Source organism: Watersipora subatra, chromosome 9 (genome assembly GCF_963576615.1).
Source record: "Watersipora subatra chromosome 9, tzWatSuba1.1, whole genome shotgun sequence".
NCBI classification, from domain to species: Eukaryota; Metazoa; Bryozoa; class Gymnolaemata; order Cheilostomatida; family Watersiporidae; genus Watersipora; species Watersipora subatra.
This window is the reverse complement of record NC_088716.1, coordinates 29,752,318-29,775,770: the sequence shown is the minus strand read 5'-3', so window position 1 is coordinate 29,775,770 and position 23,453 is coordinate 29,752,318. Positions and strand designations below refer to the sequence as shown.

The window sequence follows — 23,453 nt, the reverse complement described above, 5'->3', positions numbered from 1 at the left end:
CATTCATGTGAATGATGTAAATGGTACTGGTTAATGATTTGCAAGAAGTTACTGTGCAAGCTATTCCATTTTAAACATTTTTCACACTTCAATCGTTTCTATTTCAAAAGTTGCTAAGCAAGACCGGAGTGTGCGGTTACGACCTCTGGCGTAAAACTTCTTACCTTTTTTGATAAAGCACCTGCGTTAATCCACAACATACGAATGTTCATTAAAACGCTTATCGCATGGTAACACAATGTGCACACAACTCTAAATCTGCATCATTCGCAGAGTGGAAACATAGTGATTGCATCATTAGTGTCAGCTTGAATGTGTATTTCACTGTGAGACACCGACTGTACAGCACTGAATGGAATAGTCCAAGTATTACCAAATCTGTTTAGCATTTGTGATAAAGATACACAGCCTGAGTGATAGTAAAACTACCATAGGGTCGGGCTGTTGATTATCCTGCTCAAAGGGTTGAGTCAATTTGAACGCACAGGCTTTGAATCTTGCATGGTTATTATTATTATTGGTTATCATTTTATCGCTGTCTTACCAGATAGACTAATAGTACAGGAGATTAGAATCATTTTTGAGACATCTGCCTGCCACTCACTCGATATCCGCCACCTGCTAATATCTGCCACTCACTGGATATCCGCCACCTGCTAATATCTGCCATTGGCAACCTTTACTAGTAGCACAATATACTTGTCTTGCATTCGCTGGAGTAGAACTAAAAGCACTCAATGCTTGTTGTAAAAGTAGTGTATATCTTACATGTTTCAAGCAGAAATGAGGTGTTTCTTTCCTATGCAGCGAGTAACTAGTCAAGACTATATTTCCTTATTCAAAATAACTTGCCAAACAGCAATTCTTAAAAGACGGTTGTGTGTATGATAGAGTGCAGCCCGCTACAGCTACAAGGGCGCTACAGAGAAGCATTCATCACAGAAGGACTACTCAGTTGGGTTCGGAGGGAAGTACGGTGTTCAGAAAGACAGGACAGATAAGGTCTCGCAGTTTTTCACACATCCTGTCATTTATAATCAATGATATCAATGACTGAAATTTATAAATATTTGCTGCCGGAAAGCTGATTTGCTCTGATTGGTTTGTTGATTGTTTTTTTTGTGCAGCAGCTGTTTGTATGTAATCAAATATCGCCAATGTTGGTTTAGTTTACCCTACTTTTAGTTCATCTGCTTTGTCATTGCATACATCTCTTGACTAGACCGGCTGTGATTGGATTGCTGATTTCCATTCGCACAGATATGATTGATTTAAAAAAAATTAATGAAAACAGGGAAATTCCATCTGCTCTGTCCTGATTGGCTCAACAGTTATGATTTGTGCTTTTTATTTGTGATTAGTCGATTTGGCCATGCTTTCTATTGATAAAGGAGTAGTGTTTTATAACATATCTTTTGGATATACTTTTAGTTGTTCTGTACTAACTTTAAAGTGAACACTTAAAATATAGATGTATTAACAGTTCCCTAAAAAGCTGCCAAGCTTAAAACCTGTGTAGTTGTGTGTTCTGATTTCTCTCATTTTCCTTCTAGTCTGCGGTTGGTTGGGACCACCAGGAAAAGTTGGCACAGCATAAATCACAAACAGATCATTCCAAAGGCTTTGGTGGAAAGTTTGGCGTACAAAAAGACCGTGTCGACAAGGTATGCAAGTACTTGTGCTATTAAACAGTGAGTAGTATGTCAACAATATGCAAGTGCTTGAACTACAGATTGTGAGTAGTATGACACTATTAGGCAAGCGTTTAAACTACAGATAGTGAGCTGTGTGACACCACGAAACAAGTGCTCAAACTACTTCTACTAAGCTGTGTGACACTGTCAAGCAAGTGCTCAAACTACAGATAGCGAGCTGTAGTATGCTTAAAGTCCTAACTTAGCTGAAGCGTGTAACTTGTAGGCTGCTGAAGGCTGGTCATACCAGGGAAAGGTAGAGGCACATGAGTCACAAAAAGGTATGCATTCTCATAATTGGTTACTGATAATTTATCTCCGTAGTTTAACATAGGCATATTTTTTCCAATCCTATCTTATGGATGACAAAGCTTGTTCCTTTTTATTGTTGCTTTTAAAAAAATATGATGAATCAGAATTTTATGAATTCTGTGTCTGTAGTAGTGCTGGGCACAGGTAATAAAACTCATTGAACTCGCGGGTTTATCTTCACCCGAGTCTCGGGTAATAGAAATTTGGAGTATTTCGATGTTGCGGGTTCGGGTTTTGACTTTCAAGTTTCGGTTTTGGTACATGAATCCGTCAAGTAGAGTGGACAAAAACTCGGTCAATTACGCCCTGCGCTATGAGCACTCTTTAACAACCTTCTGCTAACGCTGCGAGCACGAATATCGGTCGATAGAAAATAGTAAAAAATGATAAATATATTGTATAGATTTATAATTGCATTGTACATTTTAAGATATGTCCGATGCTTGGAGATTTTAGACATGAAACCCGTATCAACAAACCCGATACCCGAAAAACCCTTTGGCCAATAAGTACTCGTGCCAAGCACTACCAGCTACCCGATACTCTAAAAACTTGTACGGAAAAGGCGAGTCTAAACTTGTTGGCCAATAAGTACTCGTGGCCAGCACTAGTCTGTAGATCTGCCCCATCAGCGCTGTAAACACGGTATTAACTTTACATGCAATATAACATAGCGCATACCCGATTCTCAATCTACTTCATCCACTTCATGTGTTAGAAACGCATAATAGAGACACTCATTGAAGGACTGCACATAGAACACTTGTCACCTTTGCTACATAAGATGACATGGATGAGAAGCAACTGACATATAATGCATGTATAGTATTTTTTAACAGGTTTTCAATTTTATTTAAACGACTTTTTTAAAAATAAGTTTGACTAGTATAGTTTTCTTCCTACGTACAATTATATTTTTAGATTATTCCAAGGGTTTCGGCGGTAAATTTGGTGTCCAGAAGGACAGAGTGGACCAGTCAGCATTGGGCTGGGATCATCAGGAAAAACTGGCGGCGCATGCCTCTCAAAAAGGTCAGTTGCGTGTCGTTGTTTGTTCCACTTTACTAGTGCCTGCCTTTTCACGCATTCAATATATATTTTACCTGTTTAGTTGATGTTTGGAGTTACGCTTCTTGCCATATGTCACACTGTATCCTCGGCAATGCTTTGCTGTTTTAGGTGTTTTTTGCTTTTTTATTAAAAGTTTTTGTCTTTCTATATTGTGTTGTGTCTGCGTGTGCGTTTTGTAGTTTTAGTTGCTTAGCCTTAGCTCGCATACAGCTAGCCATTTCATGTGTGCGAGCTGTATTGATCTATGGTAGTAATGCATGGCTTCATAAGGTACCGATGTAATGTAAGTACAGCTGTAGATTTTTCTATGAAGCTTAAGTAGATATAAAAGTTTGTCCAGTTGATATGAATAGAGTCTCAGTCTAACTAAAACTGCATTTTCATGCGTTGAATGGTTTCAGAATTGATTCCTCTCCAAATCATAGAGATGGTAAATCCGAACTCATTCGACATCATTTCGCTTTGCTAAATTTATGCAAAGGTATTCACTGTGAGAGTATTATTCTACATCATAGAAACACACATTGCTGATGAATTTGAATCAATAATACTCAGCTCAGCTCTCCCCAGTGGAGGTAAAAAAATATCAACATTGTGATCGGGCATTTTGGCTTAGTCCAACTAGTTGACTGTACATAAATTAAAAAGTGACTGTGGACCAACAGCGACTCTGCTTTAACAAGCTTTGTTTGCAGAGATGTATCGCGAATCTTGTAAAGATCGATATAGCACAACTCCGAATCGTTGAAACGGTAAGGTACGAATCGTCGGCAGCGGGCAACTTCCAACCCATTCGAAGCATGGAAATGCAGCGCATCTGTATATCTAGTGATTTAGACGATTATAACATTATATTGACAAGACTTACATGTGTTTTGGAAGTTTTAAGATTTGAAATAATGGTTAGCAATACTTTTTACTTCGCAATAATGTCCTGCTTATGTGTTACAACCACAAGTGACTCCTAGTCTACTATATACTAATAACTGACTCCTCTACTATTGACTAATAACTGACTCCTCTACTATATACTAATAGCTGACTCCTCTACTGTACTATATACTAATAACTGACTCCTCTACTCTACTATTGACTAATAATTGACTCCTCTACTATATACTAATAACTGACTCCTCTACTCTACTATTGACTAATAACTGACTCCTCTACTATATACTAATAGCTGACTCCTCTACTGTACTATATACTAATAGCTGACTCCTCTAGTCTACCAGTGACTAACAACTGACTCCTCTAGTTTACTATTGACTAATAACTGACTGCTCTAGTTTACTAGTGACTAATAACTGACTCATCTAGTCTACTATTGACTAATAACTGACTCCGCTAGTCTACTATTGACTAATAACTGACTCATCTAGTCTACTATTGACTAATAACTGACTCATCTAGTCTACTAGTGACTAATAACTGACTCATCTAGTCTACTATTGACTAATAACTGACTCCGCTAGTCTACTATTGACTAATAACTGACTCATCTAGTCTACCAGTGACTAACAACTGACTCCTCTAGTTTACTATTGACTAATAACTGACTGCTCTAGTTTACTAGTGACTAATAACTGACTCATCTAGTCTACTATTGACTAATAACTGACTCCGCTAGTCTACTATTGACTAATAACTGACTCATCTAGTCTACTATTGACTAATAACTGACTCATCTAGTCTACTATTGACTAATAACTGACTCATCTAGTCTACTAGTAACTAATCAGCACTTTGAAAAACTATCACTGGCTTTTCAGATAATTTTCCATTTGACTGATAAGCACCACTCTCTTCTGCTCAACTAACTGATGTTGATTTTCAATTCATTTTTGGTACATGCATATGAATCTGTAAGAGCTTTTGATACATGCATATGGATCTGTAAGAGCGTTGAGCGCCTGGAATATTTTTGTGCACTTCAGATCACTCAAAGGGGTTTGGAGGCAAGTATGGCGTAGAAAAGGACCACCAGGATAAATCAGCACTTGGATATGACCATCAGGAAAAGCTACAGCAGCACTCTTCACAGAAAGGTACTGAATGAATAGGATGAGATAGTCAGGTGAAATAATAACCAATAAATGACTAGGATGAGATAGTCAGGTGAAATTGTAATTGATAGATGACTAGGATAAGGTAGTCAGGTGAAATAATAACCAATAGATGACTAGGATAAGATGGTCAGGTGAAATAATAACCAATAGATGACTAGGATGAGATAGTCAGGTGAAATAATAACCAATAGATGACTAGGATAAGATAGTCAAGTGAAAATTGAACATATGGGAAATATATCACAGACTAGTAGTTAGTAACTGTTATGTCTATGGTGGATAGAATGTTGATAATCAATTCACTTTTGGTATATGAATCTGTAAGAGCATTCAGTATGTGAGTGACTGGAATATTTTTGTGCACTTCAGATCACTCAAAGGGTTTTGGAGGCAAATATGGCGTAGAAAAGGACCACCAGGATAAATCAGCACTTGGATATGACCATCAGGAAAGGCTACAGCAGCACTCTTCACAGAAAGGTACTGAATGATTAAGATGAGATAGTCAAGTGAAATAATAACCAATAGATGACTAGGATAAGATAGTCAGGTGAAATAATAACCAATAGATGACTAGGATAAGATAGTCAGGTGAAATATTAACCAATAGATGACTAGGATAAGATAGTCAGGTGAAATAATAACCAATAGATGACTAGGATAAGATAGTCAGGTGAAAATTGAACATTTAGGAAATCTATCATAGACTAGTGGTTAATTATTTCTATGTTGGATAGAATGTTCTAGCAAATATCATCCAGACGCCTCTTAGTTAGCCACTACCTAGTATTGCCCAGTTAAGTTCTGATGTGAGTCGCAACTCTCATCTGTTTTGTTTCTCTTTCCTACTTCACATCTTGTTGATTGTCTTGCGTGTATCTTATGTTCACTCTCTAGATTACCGTCCACAGTTATAGATCAGATACTTTGTTTTGTAACACCCTATTCTCTACTTTTATAGATCATGTGCTTGGCTATATAGCACCCTATTGTGTACATTTATAGATCACTCAGCCGGGTTCGGTGGTAAGTTTGGTATTCAGTCTGACAGAGTTGATCAATCGGCCGTTGGCTGGTCACACCAAGAGAAGCTGGCGCAGCACTCATCTCAAAAGGATCACAGTGCAGGCTTTGGAGGAAAGTTTGGCGTACAGGCCGACAGAAAGGATGAGGTCTGTCAAAGTCTTTTTTGAGACATTTGGATTTTACAACAGTTTATCTTCTTAGTATCTCCGAGTCAAATTTGCATTCTCACATCTAAATATCTGTGTGTGGTCTCTTTAGTCTAGTTACTGGCCAATCATAATGCGTTCACTGAATATTACTGTGGATGGCTGTTACAATTGCATATATTAATACAGTGGAAGCTCTACTTTTGAAAGACGCTACTAACGAAATTTCCAAGTTATGAAACGTTTCTTTTGGAAAATCTTTGTTCCGACTTGGGAATGATTTTGCTAAACAGAAGGTTTTTCGTAATTTGGCTCGTTTGTTTGTTTCATAGTTTTGCCTATTTACTTCTTATGAGTTCGACATACAACGCGCTTGATCCAGTGTGATTTTTTGTACCTTGCTATATTCAAATAGTGTCTACAACACATTTATATGGCAAATAATGTGTTCTAGATCCTTAGTGATGAGTTTTCAAAGTGAATTAAGTTTGACACAAATGGTTTACAATTATATCGATAGCAGTAATTGTTTTTCTGCAGATATTAAGTTTAAAACTGCATCCGTCATAGCATTAAGTATCAGCACTCATGATATGAACCTTTTAACTAGCCTAGTTCAGTAGTTCAATAGATAATGTAAATACTTCATTTCGGAAACATGCATTATAAGAATTTTTCGTTATATAGACAGTACAATACATATAAATTGCTCAATTTGTCTCAAGGTCTTCCCAAACTCACCCCTTTGGCCTTTTAAAAAGGAAAAACCTTAAAGGTTGACTTGCAACAAAATTCACGTTACAGTTATTTGGTATCAAAAGGTTCACCATGTCTTACTCTGCTGTGTTGTAGGTGCAAAATAGGTGGAAATGTGATTCCAAGCTCTTAAAAGCTCAAAAACGAACAGTTAATCGCATCCATCACGAAAACGCCGTAGTTTGGAATCCCTTTATTTCGATGACGTACTCAAACATTGTGGTTATTGTTTTGACACGTGATGTTATCACATTAAATAAAAGGCTCAATATAAAACATTTCATAGCACTAGTTTATGACAAACACTTCGGGTCCTACTGGAAAGCCCTTATCAAATATAGATGCTCGCTACTTTACAGCTTCGTTTCAGTCTTGTCTAATCATGTATTCGGAATCTGATCATGTGACCCATACTTCCTGCCAAATGGCGCGAAAAATTTCTGCAGCATTTTTCGACCATCACAGGTGACCAACAGGCGCGTCATGTTTATCAGAGGATGATATGCACTCTTTCGAGCTCTGGTTAAAAAGTTAAACGAATTTTTACGGTAGGTTTTAAGATATCAGTGCTCAAAGTGACAGCATTACAATGATGATGAAATAGACGTGTAAGGACAATAGACATGGTTTTATTGAATGAAAGTGTAAACAGAAGCCATCCTGTTCATCCATGTCCCATTTGAGCCGTTTTAGAAAGAGAATCCAAACTACGGCGGTCTCATGTGGCTGCGATTAACTGTTCGTTCTTGAGCTTTTAATAGCTTGTAATCAAATTCCCACATAATTTGCACCTACAACACAACAGAGTAAGACATGGTGAATTTTTTGATACCAAATAACTGCAATGTGAATTTTGTTGCAAGTCAACCTTTAATGTAACGTTTTTATTTAATGACTGCACAGCAACCGTAGTGTTATTGGATGCGCAGTATCCGTAGTAACCGTAGTAACCGTAGTAACCGTAGTGTTATTGGATGCGCAGTAACCGTAGTAACCGTAGTAACCGTAGTAACCGTAGTGTTATTGGATTGTATCGACAACTTTGTTTTATCAGTTTGTTTATTGTTCATCATTTTACTTTCACATTCAGGTAATTTTACATTCACATTCAGGGGAAACAACCTTCAATGTCAATGTAAATCAATTTTTTGTCACTTTTTTCTGCGCAGCAAGCTCTATGCTGCAAAAAAATTACATATCTAAAATAAAGTAAACCGGAATTAGGCCTATATATTTACATGGACTATAATAAGCTCGGTGTCTGTCTGTTCGCCCATTAAAGCGAAGCCAGGGTTGGAGGTTTGGATAAAACAGCTTTCAATGTGACTCCAAGTCGTTACAATCAGCTTGGTCGGCTCTACACTCCTATCACCTATCTTAGCACCAATCGACCGTCTTTAGATATTTCTGAATAATTGTGCAGCTACTTGTTCTCTTGCGCTTTGTCGGCACACATGATGATCTCTCAGGGCACACCAGACTACCAGGGTACTAGTCATATATAGGGATAACCCTATATGTCACTTTTTCTCTCTCAAATGAAGCAAGAGAGAAAACAATACGTTTAAGGTTAAATATGAAACTCTTGTTATTCAAATTGAATTTGAGAACTTGAACCAACTTAACACTTTATGCTGAAGGGAATTTTTAGCAATACAAAGCAAAAACTTTACATAATTTTTTATGTTCGGTGAAATTTACATAAGAGAAAGCATACTTTTTAGGAGCATCTACTGTAGATAGTCTGCTACATAACAGTGCCAAATAGTTGAAATTTATTTTATGAGTAAATTACTCTGAAGCCAAATAGAGTGACTTTCACATACCATAGAGTGGCTTTCACTTACTATAGCGTGGCTTTCACTTACCATAGAGTGGCTTTCACATACCATAGAGTGGTTTTCACATACCATAGAGTGGCTTTCACTTACCATAGAGTGGCTTTCACATACCATAGAGTGGATTTCACATACCATAGAGTGGCTTTCACATATCATAGAGTTGCTTTCACATACTCATTTTGCAAAATTAGTTGACTGTCCTTGTGACCCAGTGGTTAGCTACGCTGTGTCATTTGAAGCTTGCCTCCCATACATCTGCAGGCCTACATTGTACCTGTGTGTTTTCTATGGCATGAGATCTGACATGTAGTCTTGAAATCTCTTTGCCATAACAGAATAGGTAGAAGTTTTCAAAGTATATAATTTTGCAAGTTTATTTACGGAAGTATGTAACCTTTCAGGCTGCAGGAACATTTGAAGATATGCAAGAGACGAAAGGCACTAACTACCAGCGTTCACAGGGTTCCTCAGGTGAGAGATATGAACTGTCCATATCCTCACACCAGTAGCATAATTTGGCAAAAAGGCAAAAAAGTGCAAAAATGCTACAAAAGTGTTGCAGAATGAGCTCTGACACTTTTTTGGCCATTTTCCCCCTGCTATAGCGGGCATGTTTCGAGTTGGATGAGTTGTCAATATTGTTATAGCTTATGGGCATTATTATTACTGCTAAAAATATAGTATTCACTTTCAGGGGCACTAGTGTTCAATAGATAAACATCAGAAGTCTATTGATCTACAATTAGTGAAACCTAGCTGTAATGTATCTGACAAGACTGGTCATTGCTAAGAAGAAATGATGATAAAAATGAAGTTTTTGCAAAGTGAAACTAAGCTTCATATGGGCTGTAAACGTATTTTCTATTGGCTAAATGCAGACAGATGATTGTTTGCTTTTATTCAAGTGCAGACACGATAGGCTAGTCCATTAACTTCTCACTTATGAGAAATGTTTTGTATAAAGCCTGCTCAAACCGCACCACGGCTCTTGGTACGCAAAGAGTTGAAGGTATGATAAACACTTGACTAACTCCCTAAACACAACAATATTCAGATTGCAGTTATGAACAAAAAATGTTCAAAAAGTTTTAGCGGTATTTAAATGGCTCGAGAAAATTGGAAATTTCTTTTGTCATATTAATACAGTTGTACCTCAACATACGAGTGCCCCAACATACGAGAAAATTGAGATATGAGCAGCATTCGGAGCAAGTTCCTTCCTCGAGATACGAGAAATTCTGAGATCTGAACTTACGAGCCGGTTTTCGATGGCCACTACACTAAATGGCCAAGCATGTGAGAGGCCGCTTTTGAGAACAAATCGCTTGGTCTTTATTCTTGATTCAATTTGAAAAAAGTTTATAAAAAGTTGACTAAAAGTTATAGCGCATAGGAGGCAAAAACGCTTAACTGAAAACATACTAAAAAATAGACGATAAAAAAAAGACGATAAAATTAAAGTAAATTTATAAAAGATTAAAACGTTGTTTCAGTTAGTAAGTTAAATTTATTGAAGTTGAATTTGAAGTTTCTGTTACGTAGCGTCACAAAAGTCTAGTGTACCGAATGTGTTGCTGTCAAGTCTCTCTCAGCCGTTATCCACAGCGGTCGTGTCTCAAAGGTGCAAACTCCATACAGTAGTGCAAATGGTGATGTTATATTTTATTGCAGATCATTACAACTAAATAAGTATTTGTTACTTTATTAGTCTAGGTACTACATTGCAACAGTTAAAAACACATATTTTTCCACTGTATCATCCTGTTCTAAGTTTTTTTTTCATAGATCAGTAACGGATTAATCTGTATTTAGTTATTTTATATGGGAAATAGTGCTTTGAAATGTGGGTAAATTGACATAAGAGCTCAGTCCCAGAACGCATTAAGTTCGTATGTCGAGGTATACTGCAGTTAATAAAAATTGAAAAAATTAAAAATGAAAAATTGATTCAATAGAATGTAATGGCTTTTACTCTATTAATCATTGACAGTGTTTAACATGTTTATAAAAATAAAAACAATCTTAGCCTGCAAAAGCCACATCACACGGCTTTCGGTCCGTACACAACGAGTCAACGTTTTGCTCACTTGTGTTACAGGACATTAACTAACATTGCATTGCAGGTAGTGTAGGAGCTAAGAACCTGGCCTCCAGATTTAACTCCATGGCAAAGGCTGGTGAGGAGGAGGCGAGGAAACGAACGGAGGAAGAACGAAACAAAAGGCTAGCGAGGGAGAAGGCAGAGAAGGAAAAGAATGAGAGAGAGGAGAAGCAAAGGCTGGCTAGACAGGCTGAAAAGGAGGCTCGCGAACAGCCACCGGTTAGCATTTTTGCTATTTTAAGTTGTCTTTCCATACATTTTCTTTTACTCTAGTTTATGGCTGATAGTCTACAGTCTCTAGAAGGACTGTATAGCATACCGATCTTAGCAATTGATTATTGCTGTAGTGTTTACGTATTGTTGTCTCAACTGTAGCACGTAATGATAGACCAAGAACGTTGAAGTCTTGTCTCACCGTCAACTAATTATCATAAATAGTGTAATATTGTAAGTGTTGGGTCATCATTGACCAATTTTATATAGGTGTAGCGTTATATAATCAACCAATCATTGAACAGTATTGTGCTAGGATTGGCCAATCATAAGTAGGTATTGGGCTATCAACGACAAATCATAGGAAGGTATTCTGCTGATAAACGAATGTTGTTAAATGGTATCATATAGTACGCTACCCCTTTTTCATCTTCAACCACTTTAGGCAAACGGGAGATTATGCGAATCTTAGCTAGAAACCTTAAGTGTAGACTAGAAAACCTTAGGTATAGACTAGAAAACCTTAGGTATAGACTAGAGAACCTTAGGTATAGACTAGAGAACCTTAGGTGTAGACTAGAGAGCCTTAGGTGTAGACTAGAGAACCTTAGGTGTAGACTAGAGAACCTTAGGTGAGATTATAGAACCTTAGGTGTAGACTGGAGAGCCTTCAGTGAAGGCTGGAGAACCTTAGGTGAAGGCTGGAGAATCTTTAGTGTTGATAGAGAAGGGAGCAAAAGTCACACAAAAGAAAACTGTTGAGTGATGTAAGTGATGTGTGAATGTTGAAAAAAGAGCTCCAAAGAAAGGAAGGGCAAGGTAGATGGGGTGAGGGAGGGAAAAATAAATAAAGGTAGGGCAAGGTAGATGGGGTGAGGGAGAGAAGGATAAATAAAGGTAGGGCAAGGTAGATGGGGTGAGGGAGAGAAGGATAAATAAAGTGAGGAATTGTATGGTATGTACCGTGTGTTGCTGCCTGTAGGCTGAGGAATTTTACGACGAGGCAAGTTCTGCCGCTCAAACAGCTTCAACAACTTTTGAAGAAAATGAATATGGGGAAGCTGAACCAACCAATAGAGCATCCGACCAGTTCGAAGAATCTGAATATGGAGAAGTTTCATCGAGTGACGTAGCTCCAGCATATTCTAGCCATGCTCCTCCACAGCTCCCTCCTTCCAGGGGTGCTTCTAGACCAGCTATGAGGGAACCCCAGCAGGAGATCTATGATACAGCTGAGGCCGACACACAGGAAGTCTACGATACGGCTGAGGCCGACACACAGGAAGTCTACGATACGGCTGAGGCGGACACACAGGAAGTCTATGATACGGCTGAGGCGGACACACAGGAAGTTTATGATACGGCTGAGGCGGACACACAGGAAGTTTATGATACGGCTGAGGCGGACACACAGGAAGTTTATGATACGGCGGAGGCTGACCAGGCTGTATATGACAGCGGGGAAGTAGATCAGCAAGAGCTTTATGACACGGTTGAGGACAATGCTGCCGGAGGTTCATACAACGCAGCTAAGAGTGATAGCGACGATAATCAGGGTAATACATAATTTCTGTACTTTCTCTATGTTCATGCTTGTTTAATGTCACAATGGTCATATCGTTTACTAGCCTTCTGCTACAAACAATATTCACTGCGTTTCTATGCTTCAAATGGGTTTGGAGTTGCTTTCACTCTGAATCATATAAATGGTAAAATCTGAACGCATTTGACACCATTTCGCTGAGTTTGTTTGAAGGCATTCGCTGTGAGAGTAGTATTACACCATAGAAACACTCACTGCTGATGGATCCGAATAAGAATCCGCAATACTCGGCTAAGCGCTCTCCAATTGAGGTAAAAAAAATTTTAGCCCACAACCTCGCGGGTCTCTGCTACAAAAACGTTCTACTGATATTCACTACCATTTTTGCTTGACTTTTGCCTTTACATTTACATGACAAGGATGGGTTGTTCGTACGAGGATGATGAAATAATTGCTTAGTGCAACTAGGTGACTACACATGAATTGGAAAGTGACCGTGACCTGAAAGCTAGTCTACTTTAACAAGTTGTGTTTTTAGGGATACATCGTGAATCTTAGAAGAATATATTGAGTGCAACTCCGCACCGTTGAAATGGGAGGGTGCGAAAACGTCGGCAGAGGGCAACTCTGAACCCATACAAAGCATGGAAAGACAGTGATTGAATATTTCTGCAAAAAAACTTGTAGTTATTAATCAGAGGGCTGAAAAAGCTTTTCAACATACCATACTGTTAACATATCATACTGTCAACATATCATACTGTCAATATACCATACTGTCAACATACCATACTGTCAACATACTATACTGTCAACATACTATACTGTCAACATACTATACTGTCAACATACCATACTGTCAACATGTCATACTGTCAACATGCCATACTGTCAACATGCCATACTGTCAACATGCCATACTGTCAACATGCCATACTGTCAACATACCATACTGTCAACATACCATACTGTCAACATACCATACTGTCAACATACCATACTGTCAACATACCATACTGTCTACATACCATACTGTCTACATGCCATACTGTCAACATGCCATACTGTCAACATACCATACTGTCAGCATACCATGCTGTCAACATACCATACTGTCAACATACCATACTGTCAACATACCATACTGTCAACATACCATACTGTCAACATATCATATTGTCAACATACCATACTGGTTGGAACAAACACTGTCAATGAATCATCATTTGGTAAATTTCATTGATGCCATTTTTTGAACCCAAAATAACTCCAAGATAAATTTGTAAAATTTATAGCAGAGATTGGCGGGTCTTTGAATGCTGGTAGCTTTTGTACTAAGAAGAACCAGGATGTAACATGACATATTTTCTTACAAATAGATTGACTTAATTCATCAATTGAACGATGAAATTTTATTAAAGATAAACTTACACAAAATATTAGTAGATGTTATAAGAAAGTATCGGGTATTTGTTATCACTTGATCTGACTGCCAGGTGATCTGACTGCCAGGTGATCTGACTGCCAGGTGATCTGACTGCCAGGTGATCTGACTGCCAGGTGATCTGACTGCCAGGTGATCTGACTACCAGGTGATCTGACTACCAGGTGATCTGACTACCAGGTGATCTGACTGCCAGGTGATCTGACTGCCAGGTGATCTGTGGATGTTTCAGGATTAAAACCAACAAAACTTGATCACGGTTAAAACGCTCAGCTCAAGCGAAATTGCGATTATGAGGTCTATAGTTGCTCAGAGGCCGACAAAATGGAGACGCGTAATGTTACAATTTGAATGCTATAAACGATCGATATCGGCTATAGCAATGATAGCAACTAGTGACATCATTTTACATGTAGTTTTTCTCTGAGCATTTTAACCGTGATCAAATTTTGTCGATTTTAATCTTGAAACATCTACAGATCACCTGGCAGTCAGATCACCTGGCAGTCAGATCACCTGGCAGTCAGATCACCTGGTAGTCAGATCACCTGGCAGTCAGATCACCTGGCAGTCAGATCACCTGGCAGTCAGATCACCTGGCAGTCAGATCACCTGGCAGTCAGATCACCTGGTAGTCAGATCACCTGGCAGTCAGATCACCTGGCAGTCAGATCACCTGGCAGTCAGATCACCTGGCAGTCAGATCACCTGGCAGTCAGATCACCTGGCAGTCAGATCATCTCAAGCATAAAAACAAGCGCAAACGATTAAAATAATACCTATACTTTCTGATTGAATCTACTAAAATTTTTTGCGCAAGTTCTCCATAAGTATCAATAGATGACTCGCTATTATAAGTATTTGGTAAAAGTGCCATGGAAAAATATCAATGTGGTTAAGATTATTTCTTTGTGTTCATTTACCTGCTGCAATTTGTTGGACTAGACAGAGAATCTCCTTCAGATGTGGTTTGTCATGTTCTTTGTGTTGCGCATCTATTCACTGCCATGTTTCAGAACTGTATGCTTCAGTGGACGATATCATCGATGGTAGGTCATCTTTGGCTGCCCTAACTGCTTGTAACACGTACAGTATTATAGAGTTTCTAATGTTTAAACACAGTTCTCATATCGGCTGCGGAAGTCTCGCACAGCAAAAGAAAGAGTGCCTTATGAAGTGCGAGGCGGGTTGTGTTTCCCTGTCACAGCAACGCTGGCGATTGCGTGGCTGGACAGTAGCAGAATCTCATCCTTCACGATCATTATTATAGTTGTATTCAATTTTAACATTTTTGCATCTTACTTTATTACAACCGTTTGTATAGAAACCAGCCCTTTACCGTGCAGCCGATATGAAAACTTAAGCTTTAGGTTATTTACTTCACAAGAATTTCCTAGTCGACACGTAGTGTTGACTGTTTGACACGTAGTGTTGACTGTTTGACACGTAGTGTTGATTGTTTGACACGTAGTGTTGACTGTTTGACACGTAGTGTTGACTGTTTGACACGTAGTGTTGATTGTTTGACACGTAGTGTTGACTGTTTGACACGTAGTGTTGACTGTTTGACACGTAGTGTTGACTGTTTGACACATAGTGTTGAATGTTGGACTCATAGCGTTGACTGTTTGACACGTAGTGTTGAATGTTTGACTCATAGCGTTGACTGTTTGAAACATAGCGTTGACTGTTTGACACATAGCGTTGACTGTTTGAAACATAGCGTTGACTGCTTGACACATAGCGTTGACTGTTTGACACATAGCGTTGACTGCTTGACACATAGCGTTGACTGTTTGACACATAGCGTTGACTGTTTGAAACATAGCGTTGACTGCTTGACACATAGCGTTGACTGTTTGACACATAGCGTTGACTGTTTGACACATAGCGTTGACTGTTTGACACATAGCGTTGAATGTTTCAATAAAATTACTCGGTGTCTAAAGGTAGTAGTCGAGGAGACATTTTGGAAATTGAGCATCTTTCTGCAGAAGAGTTTAAAATTTTCAGTGTGACTGCGTAACAATTGCGTCAATGATGGTGATAAGCGTAATAATATATCACAACATATTATAATGGTTATTATTTTCATAGAATCGCACCTCTTTAGATGCAGCTTAACTAAGACTTAGCAGTGACTTTTTTCTCTGTCAACTTTTCTATGTTTATGCCTAGTTTTGACTTACATTTCCTCTCTTCCCTTGCTTTCATCTATTTAACAGTGCCATTGAGACTCGTCTACACTCGTCATGGTTAGGAGACAACTCTGCATCATGCTTTGTATTGATTATTCAACAGCAGCAATTTTATTGTTCAAGTGTTTTATATATGTAATCTATGCAAGTTTTTAGTGGCTCTCACCCATATTATACATGTAATCACGATATATCATATGCCGGCCTGCGCTACATAGCTGCACTACATAGCTTCACTACATAGCTGCACTACATAGCTGCACTACATAGCTGCACTGCATACAGATAGCTGTGGAAATATACTGGCTGTAGCCTTGGTATCTCTTTTTACTTTTGTCAGTATATGAAGCCTCCTTGAGGCTCAACTGTTATCAGCCTGTCTAATTCACTTCCGTCAAAACAAACTAGAATTATTATTTTATAATATTGCTGATTTGTTCTCTTGCTTTCAGTTTTATATACGATATCCAGGCAGCACTTTAGCTTTTTGATTATTATTTTAATACTTATACATTTGCTGTTTGCAGGAATTTTGTCAAATGTCAAGCACCCATAAATAAGTTTTTAGAAAAGCACTAAGTTTTGCTGTCATTCATAGTCTTTTTTACCAAAATGTTAGTTTGCAGCGTTCTTCAAGCTGTGCTGAAAATTGTTAACTTGCTATTTCTAGGACCTCCAATGCCTGATGTGGTCCCAAAAGGGAGTGCCGGTGGCATCACAGCAATTGCCCTTTACGACTATGAAGCAACAGACGAAGATGAGCTGTCTTTTGACCCTGATGACATCATATATGATATTGAAAAGGTATACAATGGTAGCGTGATAGTGTCTGATATTTAGCCCGGTTATTAACACGCTCAAAATCACTGCGTTTCCATGCTTCGAACGGGTTTGGAGTTGCTTTCTTTCCAAATCATAGAGATGGTAAAATCCGAAAGCATTTCATGCCATTTTGCTTCTCTAAATTTATGTGGAGTCATTTGCTATAAAATTACTTGTGCATCATAGAAACACCCACCGATGGATCCGAAACGTTTAGTACTCGACTAAGCTATTCCTAGTGGAGGTAAAAAAATGTTAGCACACCATCACCCGGGTCTCTATTACAAAAAGGTTCTACTGCTACTTACTGGTGTTTCTGCTTTTTTTGCATTTATATTAGATGCCAAGGATATATATATATATATATATATCCTTGGCATATATATATATATATATATATATGCCAAGAATGGGTTGCTCGTACGAAGTTGATGAAATAATTACTTTTTAGTGTAACTAGTTGACTAGGCATAAAATGAAAAGTGACCTTGACCCGAAAGAGTGTCTACTTTAACAAGTTTTGTTTGGAGAGATACCTCGAGTGTGTTGTGCACACTTGCTCTTCATTCCTCTAGTAGCAGACGGTAGAGAGTATCGCTAATTTGAGAGTAACAGTGGCTATGTCAGGTGCCAACAGGTGCCGTGTCAAACGCTGTTAGACAAGCTTGTCTTGTGCATGTCACTAGTTTGCTGCAAGTTGTCTCCCCATTGAGAGCAGTCGTAGTGTAGTGGTCTAGAACTCCCGATCTGGAAACAACAGGTTGGGGTACAATTTCCTAAAAAGGCCACAGATCGTGACAGCAATGACATCCAACCTTAAATTGCTTTATAACGGTACTTGCTAGAGAAGAGAGCAAACAGACGCTTGACAATTTCTTAGCATTTGTTCTATAGAAGCGGATAACCTTTGTCTTGTCAAAAAACTATGTATTTCCTAACCAAAGATCTTACTTTAAATGAAGGAGCAAACTCATTGAATCATTCTTAGGCTATTTTAAGGCCAGATACAAATAATGCGGCTTTTCGTTTTTGAGCTTTTAAGAGCTTGTAATCACATTTCCACATATTTGGCACTTACAACACAACAGAGTAAGACATGGTGAATCTTTTGATACCAAATAACGGTAATGTGAATTTTGCTGCAAGTCAACCTTTAAGGCCAGATACAAATAATGACAGCCAGGTGCAGTAAAAGCTTTACATGTATAGTGAATATCTGTGTGCCTTGTTTCTTGCTCTTTTGTTTCTATGCTCTTGCTTGCTTCGCTCTGGAATATATTTATTACTGATGGTAACAGGTCTTGTAAACATTGCTACACGTAAACCATTTGCTAAATGAAAATATTTAACAATTTTTTTAATATTCATCGAAGCCAACCATCTCTGACAGTTGTGTGAGAATTCTTGCTATGGTGACCACTTGACTTTTTCTGCAGCAAACAGGTTTGAGACTTCGTTGAAAGAGTTGCAGTTAGGGCGCGCAGAAATAGCTAGGATCCTGAAAGAGGCAGAGTTCTACTGGTGCCAACAACTATTTGCTCATCTCTCTGTCTCTCTTGCAGTCGGTCGAGGCAACTAAAACTGTTTACGGTTGTGGCTTATGTATGATAGCAGATCTCTAATCAGCTCGAATACATGCAGTGATCCGCCATAAGTTTGTATTGATCTGCTTCTATTTTAAATTCTTTAGCTAAATTTTTATAGCGGAGTCCAGTGATCGCTGCAGACAAGGAGAGTCATAAAGAGTCGAGTATGAGGTTTAGATCAGCTTGTCCAAGTGCTCTACAGCGCTGTAAGATCTAAAGTAAAATTACATGTACTTTACTGTTTGTAGGTGGACCCTGGTTGGTGGAGAGGGAGGCGAGGTGACAAAGTTGGTCTGTTTCCATCCAATTACGTGCAAGAGCAGTGATGTTATTATGGATCTCTATGCATACGGCTGCTGTGACAGGCTAGCCATTGATCTTCCTATTTATAATGCTGGCAATTGAGAGGACGACTCTTCATACTTTTGGGAACATTAATATGTGACAAATTTTTAGAGATTGAGCTATAAGTCATTTTTTACTTTTGTATTTATACATGCTTCACTTCATCGATTCCTTAGATTCCTGAAGATATCTTTGTATCACTTAAATACGGGACATTGAAAACACGAGTTTAGCATACTTTTTAACTATAGGCTATGTTTCTTACAGCCTCTGTAATGCCTACACTAGCACTTTGATGGTTATAAGTGTCGTGGGACTCAGTCAAAAGTCTGTAAATTACGTTGAAACTTTACACTAAAAATTCAACCTTACCTGGCTGATGAACTTGACCACTGATTTCACAGTTACAATATAAATCTTACTGTTGAGAGAGTCTGGTTGTCTCAAATCACTTCAGGAACTTGTCTTCAGATGTACAACAAGTAATTTGTTAGCTTTCATGTGATTGATAGGGATTTCTTGCAAGCATTGGGCATAAAGACTGAGCATGTCATGTGACAAGGTATATTCTATGGATGACATGATTGTCAGCCTTGTGGCTCACTCCAGAATAGGATTCCTGGTGCTCATTAGGTCTGAGTAACTTTGTTGACTCGCCTTTCCTTTCTTTGTTAGTATGAATGAAGGCACGGGTGCTCAGCAACCAATAGAAATCATAGAAATAATGCTGCCACAGAACACAAGCTAAAGTGTCTCTCTCTTGCAGTCAGTCGTGTCGACAATGGCTGTCTTATGGTTTAGGCTTTATCACGGACTTCCATGCAGCTCTGTTTCCTCTTCTCTTACCATCTGTTTGTGTCTAGTTCCCTCAGCTTCATGTCACGCTCAGTTACATCCTTGTATCTCAGTCTGGGTCTGTCCTGATTCCTCATTCTTTCATAGAGCTGGGAATATAATAGTTGTTTTGGTAATCACTCATAACCCATCTTGTGCACATGTCCCAGCTATCTTAGGCCTTTTTCTATAAGGATGTCTGCCATGAATAAGAGGTACCCCCGTCTTAGGGTTTCAGTATTCTTGACCTTATCTTTCCAGGTTAGATTCATTATGCAGCGTAGTTGTCTCATCATGACTGTGTGCAGTCTCTTCACAAGCATTTAGTATGCTACTCAGATCTTAGCTCTGTATAGTAGGGCTGCTAGGATTACATAATATATATAGCGTGTTTTATATATAGTTTTATATGTATAATAATTATATATATTCGAATTATATATATAATTTATCTGCAATGACATTAGTCAGACTTAACAAACAAACTGCTTGATAAATCTAACCAAAATCAAGGCGGATAAATTTTGTTGTCAAACAAACGATAACTCAGTCATATGAGTGGTTTTTCAGCTTTGAGGATGCGGTTTCTCGCTACTTTAGAATTCAAAGCTTTTATATGTGGATGTCTGCGTGACAGCTTAATGTGGGTAGAGGAAGTTGCCATCCATCTGGCAAGACCGAGTCAGCAACCTTACAAGTAGGGGTCTACAGCCATCAAAGGGCGGCTGAATAAAGAGTGCTGCCTACACCGGCAGCAGCTACTTACTTACCTTACAGAATGTGTGCCAACAAATACTTAAGCCTGGCTTTCAACTACATACCTAATTGCTACTAAAAATTTGTTTTGCAAGTCTAAATTTATTTAGACTTGTTCACCTTTCCGACTATTGTAAACAGAGGCTGTGCGTGTGTATTTACAGAGAGCTCCTTGGTATTGGCTGGACATGTTTGAGCTCCATGGCAATGGAACCTCGACAACTGAAGACTTACCTTATTGCGTAATGGAACCTCAACCTGTTGTTTTTGCTCTTTTAGTCAAGTCATAATATAGTGCTGAGTTACCATCTGTAGAATGTTAACTCTTTCCGCTCTCTAAATTATACAGCTCCACCTTCCTCTTATTATTTACCTCGACATAAAATCTAGTTTCACTCCTTTTAGTTGCTTATCATCTTATATTTTTATTTGCCTTTAGACGAGTGTTGTTCCAATTCTCTGTACCCAGATTAAATGCTGCCATATTCATCAACGCCATTCACCTCGGTGTAATGTACTTCATTGCCTTGCTCTTTTGCTTATTTCGGCCACAAAGGAATAACTGGCTGCATCGAAGGATGACAGAAGTGGATTTTCCGAGGAAGACCTTTACTGGAAGGATACCTCACGGTATCACAAGCAGTGCATATGTACTTGCTACCACTTCCTATTACCTGTCATCGTATAAAGTTCATCCAGTATTCAGCCAGTCATGTGTTTGATGACCATAGACCAGTATTTAGAGAGCAGTATACTATAGACGAGTGACTAATAATAGATTAGTACATGTATATAGCAGAATGTATACTAAATACTAGTGACTATAGATCAGTATATAGCAGTATACTATAGATGAGTGACTATAGATTAGTACATGTATATGGCAGAATGTGTACTAAATACTAGTGACTATAGATCAGTATATAGTAGTATACTATAGATGAGTGACTATAGATTAGTACATAGACATCTAGATTTTGACACAACTAATGCATAGCTTGTTATGCTAATGCTATACAAGTCAGGAGTTCAACTATAAAACAATATTTTCTTTATCTGTAAACATCTCATAACTAATCAATCATTTAAGCTAATCAAAAACTGCCAATTGCCAACATGAAACTGCAAACCTTGTTATTAAAGTCACCGGTTAGCTATGCATGATGACATAGCTGTCTGTCTGCCAATTTTATGAACTCTTATACCAAGGGTAATCACCAAGTGTTCTGAAAGGAATTAATGTAAATTTCATTGACAAGTCATTTCCAGTAAATGTTATTTGCATATTGTATGTTTAGGTGTCTGTTTACTGAGGATTCTTTTTATTTTTGTGTTACGATTATTGGTTTTCTAAGTTGGTCTTCATAGAGTTGAGTTCATCAAAGGTTCCAATTGACACATTCTATTTAAAAGGAGAAAAATATCTTTTCATACTGATTAATTAATTGTTAGTTTATTGATACCTTATTTTTTATATTGATCAATACTTTATTAGTTTCATTCTGAAATTGCCTAATCTACACCTTCACTCACATGTTTTAAGGTGAAGTAATAATATAAAGCTTTTTATACTGATCAATACTCTATTAGTTTCCTTTTTATATATAACTAGTACCCTGACAGTCTGTTACACGGTGAGAGATTGTCAGGTGTATATAAAATTAGAAATTGTTTCCTCTTTTGTTATACCTAACAATAGAAAAAGAGCAAACAACTTTTGCACCTTGTCCAAACTTATGCTCAGTTATTTAGTTATATTATTAATATTATTTCAATTATTATTTTAATAGGAGTAATATTATTATTATTCATATTATTTTAATAATCATTGGATACAAAATTGAGTCTTAAAAATGCCTAGCGCTTCAATGGCTTTTCTACTCGAGTGGTTGTAAAACATGTTAGAGACATTAGCTGTGAGCTGCTTTGTGTTTGAGATACCGGTATACCTACAAGCAGTCTCTGAAAGATGGAGTATGATGTCTGTTTATCATACTGCAAGTAGAGGCTGTGTGTGTGTTTCTAAGAGCCAGTATTACACAAACAATGTCTCTGTGGTCTTGGCAGGACATGTCTGAGTCCGGTGACAAGAGAACCCCAACGACTGGAGACATGCCCAGTTGCAGAGATCAATTTAAGGTTGGATGTCATTGCTGTCACCACCAGTGACCTTTTTGAAATTCAACCTTCACCTGTTGGTCAGTTGTTTTAGACCACTAGGCCAGGTCTATTCACTGAGATGTACTCACCGGAACAAGAATACATCAAGTACCAATATTCGTTGCTGTCTGTATATGGTACATGCAGGACTCACATGTCAGTCACTACTTGTTTTTCTGTTTTTAATTCATTCTGCGAATCAATTTATCATTCATGCAAATTTTGCTGTTTTCACCATCGAGCTACTTCGGCCTTCGTTACTCGATATCCTATTTATGTAGCAACTGTTACGCAGACAAAAGCTGGTTGCTATGGCAACGGAAAATGAAAAAAGGTATTAGCACACACGCTGCTATATGTTTTTAAGCTATTGTTGAAATGTTCAAATAATAAAGGAAACTTTTCTTGCGTAAGACATGAGCTTATCCAGTTAAACAAAAATTCTTTTTTTATGTAAGGAAATAATCAAGGCAAAACATTTGTGAAGTTGTTTGTGACCAAGATAAAATCTAAGTTTGAGTTGTACAAAAGCAAAC

The 23,453-nt window shown here is 38.0% G+C and overlaps 1 protein-coding gene across 1 annotated transcript in view; it reads left to right on the top strand.

The window, feature by feature from the left end:
• The window catches only part of LOC137405419 (src substrate cortactin-like), a 33,300-nt gene extending 13,705 nt beyond the window's left edge, over window positions 1-19,595 (top strand). Inside the window, exons 6-16 of the mRNA XM_068091674.1 lie at window positions 1,554-1,664; window positions 1,921-1,975; window positions 2,928-3,038; window positions 5,015-5,125; window positions 5,516-5,626; window positions 6,152-6,318; window positions 9,317-9,386; window positions 11,039-11,235; window positions 12,212-12,785; window positions 17,085-17,218; window positions 19,071-19,595. Of these exons, the coding sequence (XP_067947775.1) occupies window positions 1,554-1,664; window positions 1,921-1,975; window positions 2,928-3,038; window positions 5,015-5,125; window positions 5,516-5,626; window positions 6,152-6,318; window positions 9,317-9,386; window positions 11,039-11,235; window positions 12,212-12,785; window positions 17,085-17,218; window positions 19,071-19,148 (1,719 nt within the window). The 3' untranslated portion in view covers window positions 19,149-19,595. The remainder of the gene's footprint in view (window positions 1-1,553; window positions 1,665-1,920; window positions 1,976-2,927; window positions 3,039-5,014; window positions 5,126-5,515; window positions 5,627-6,151; window positions 6,319-9,316; window positions 9,387-11,038; window positions 11,236-12,211; window positions 12,786-17,084; window positions 17,219-19,070) is intronic.
• The last annotated feature ends 3,858 nt before the right edge of the window (window positions 19,596-23,453 follow it).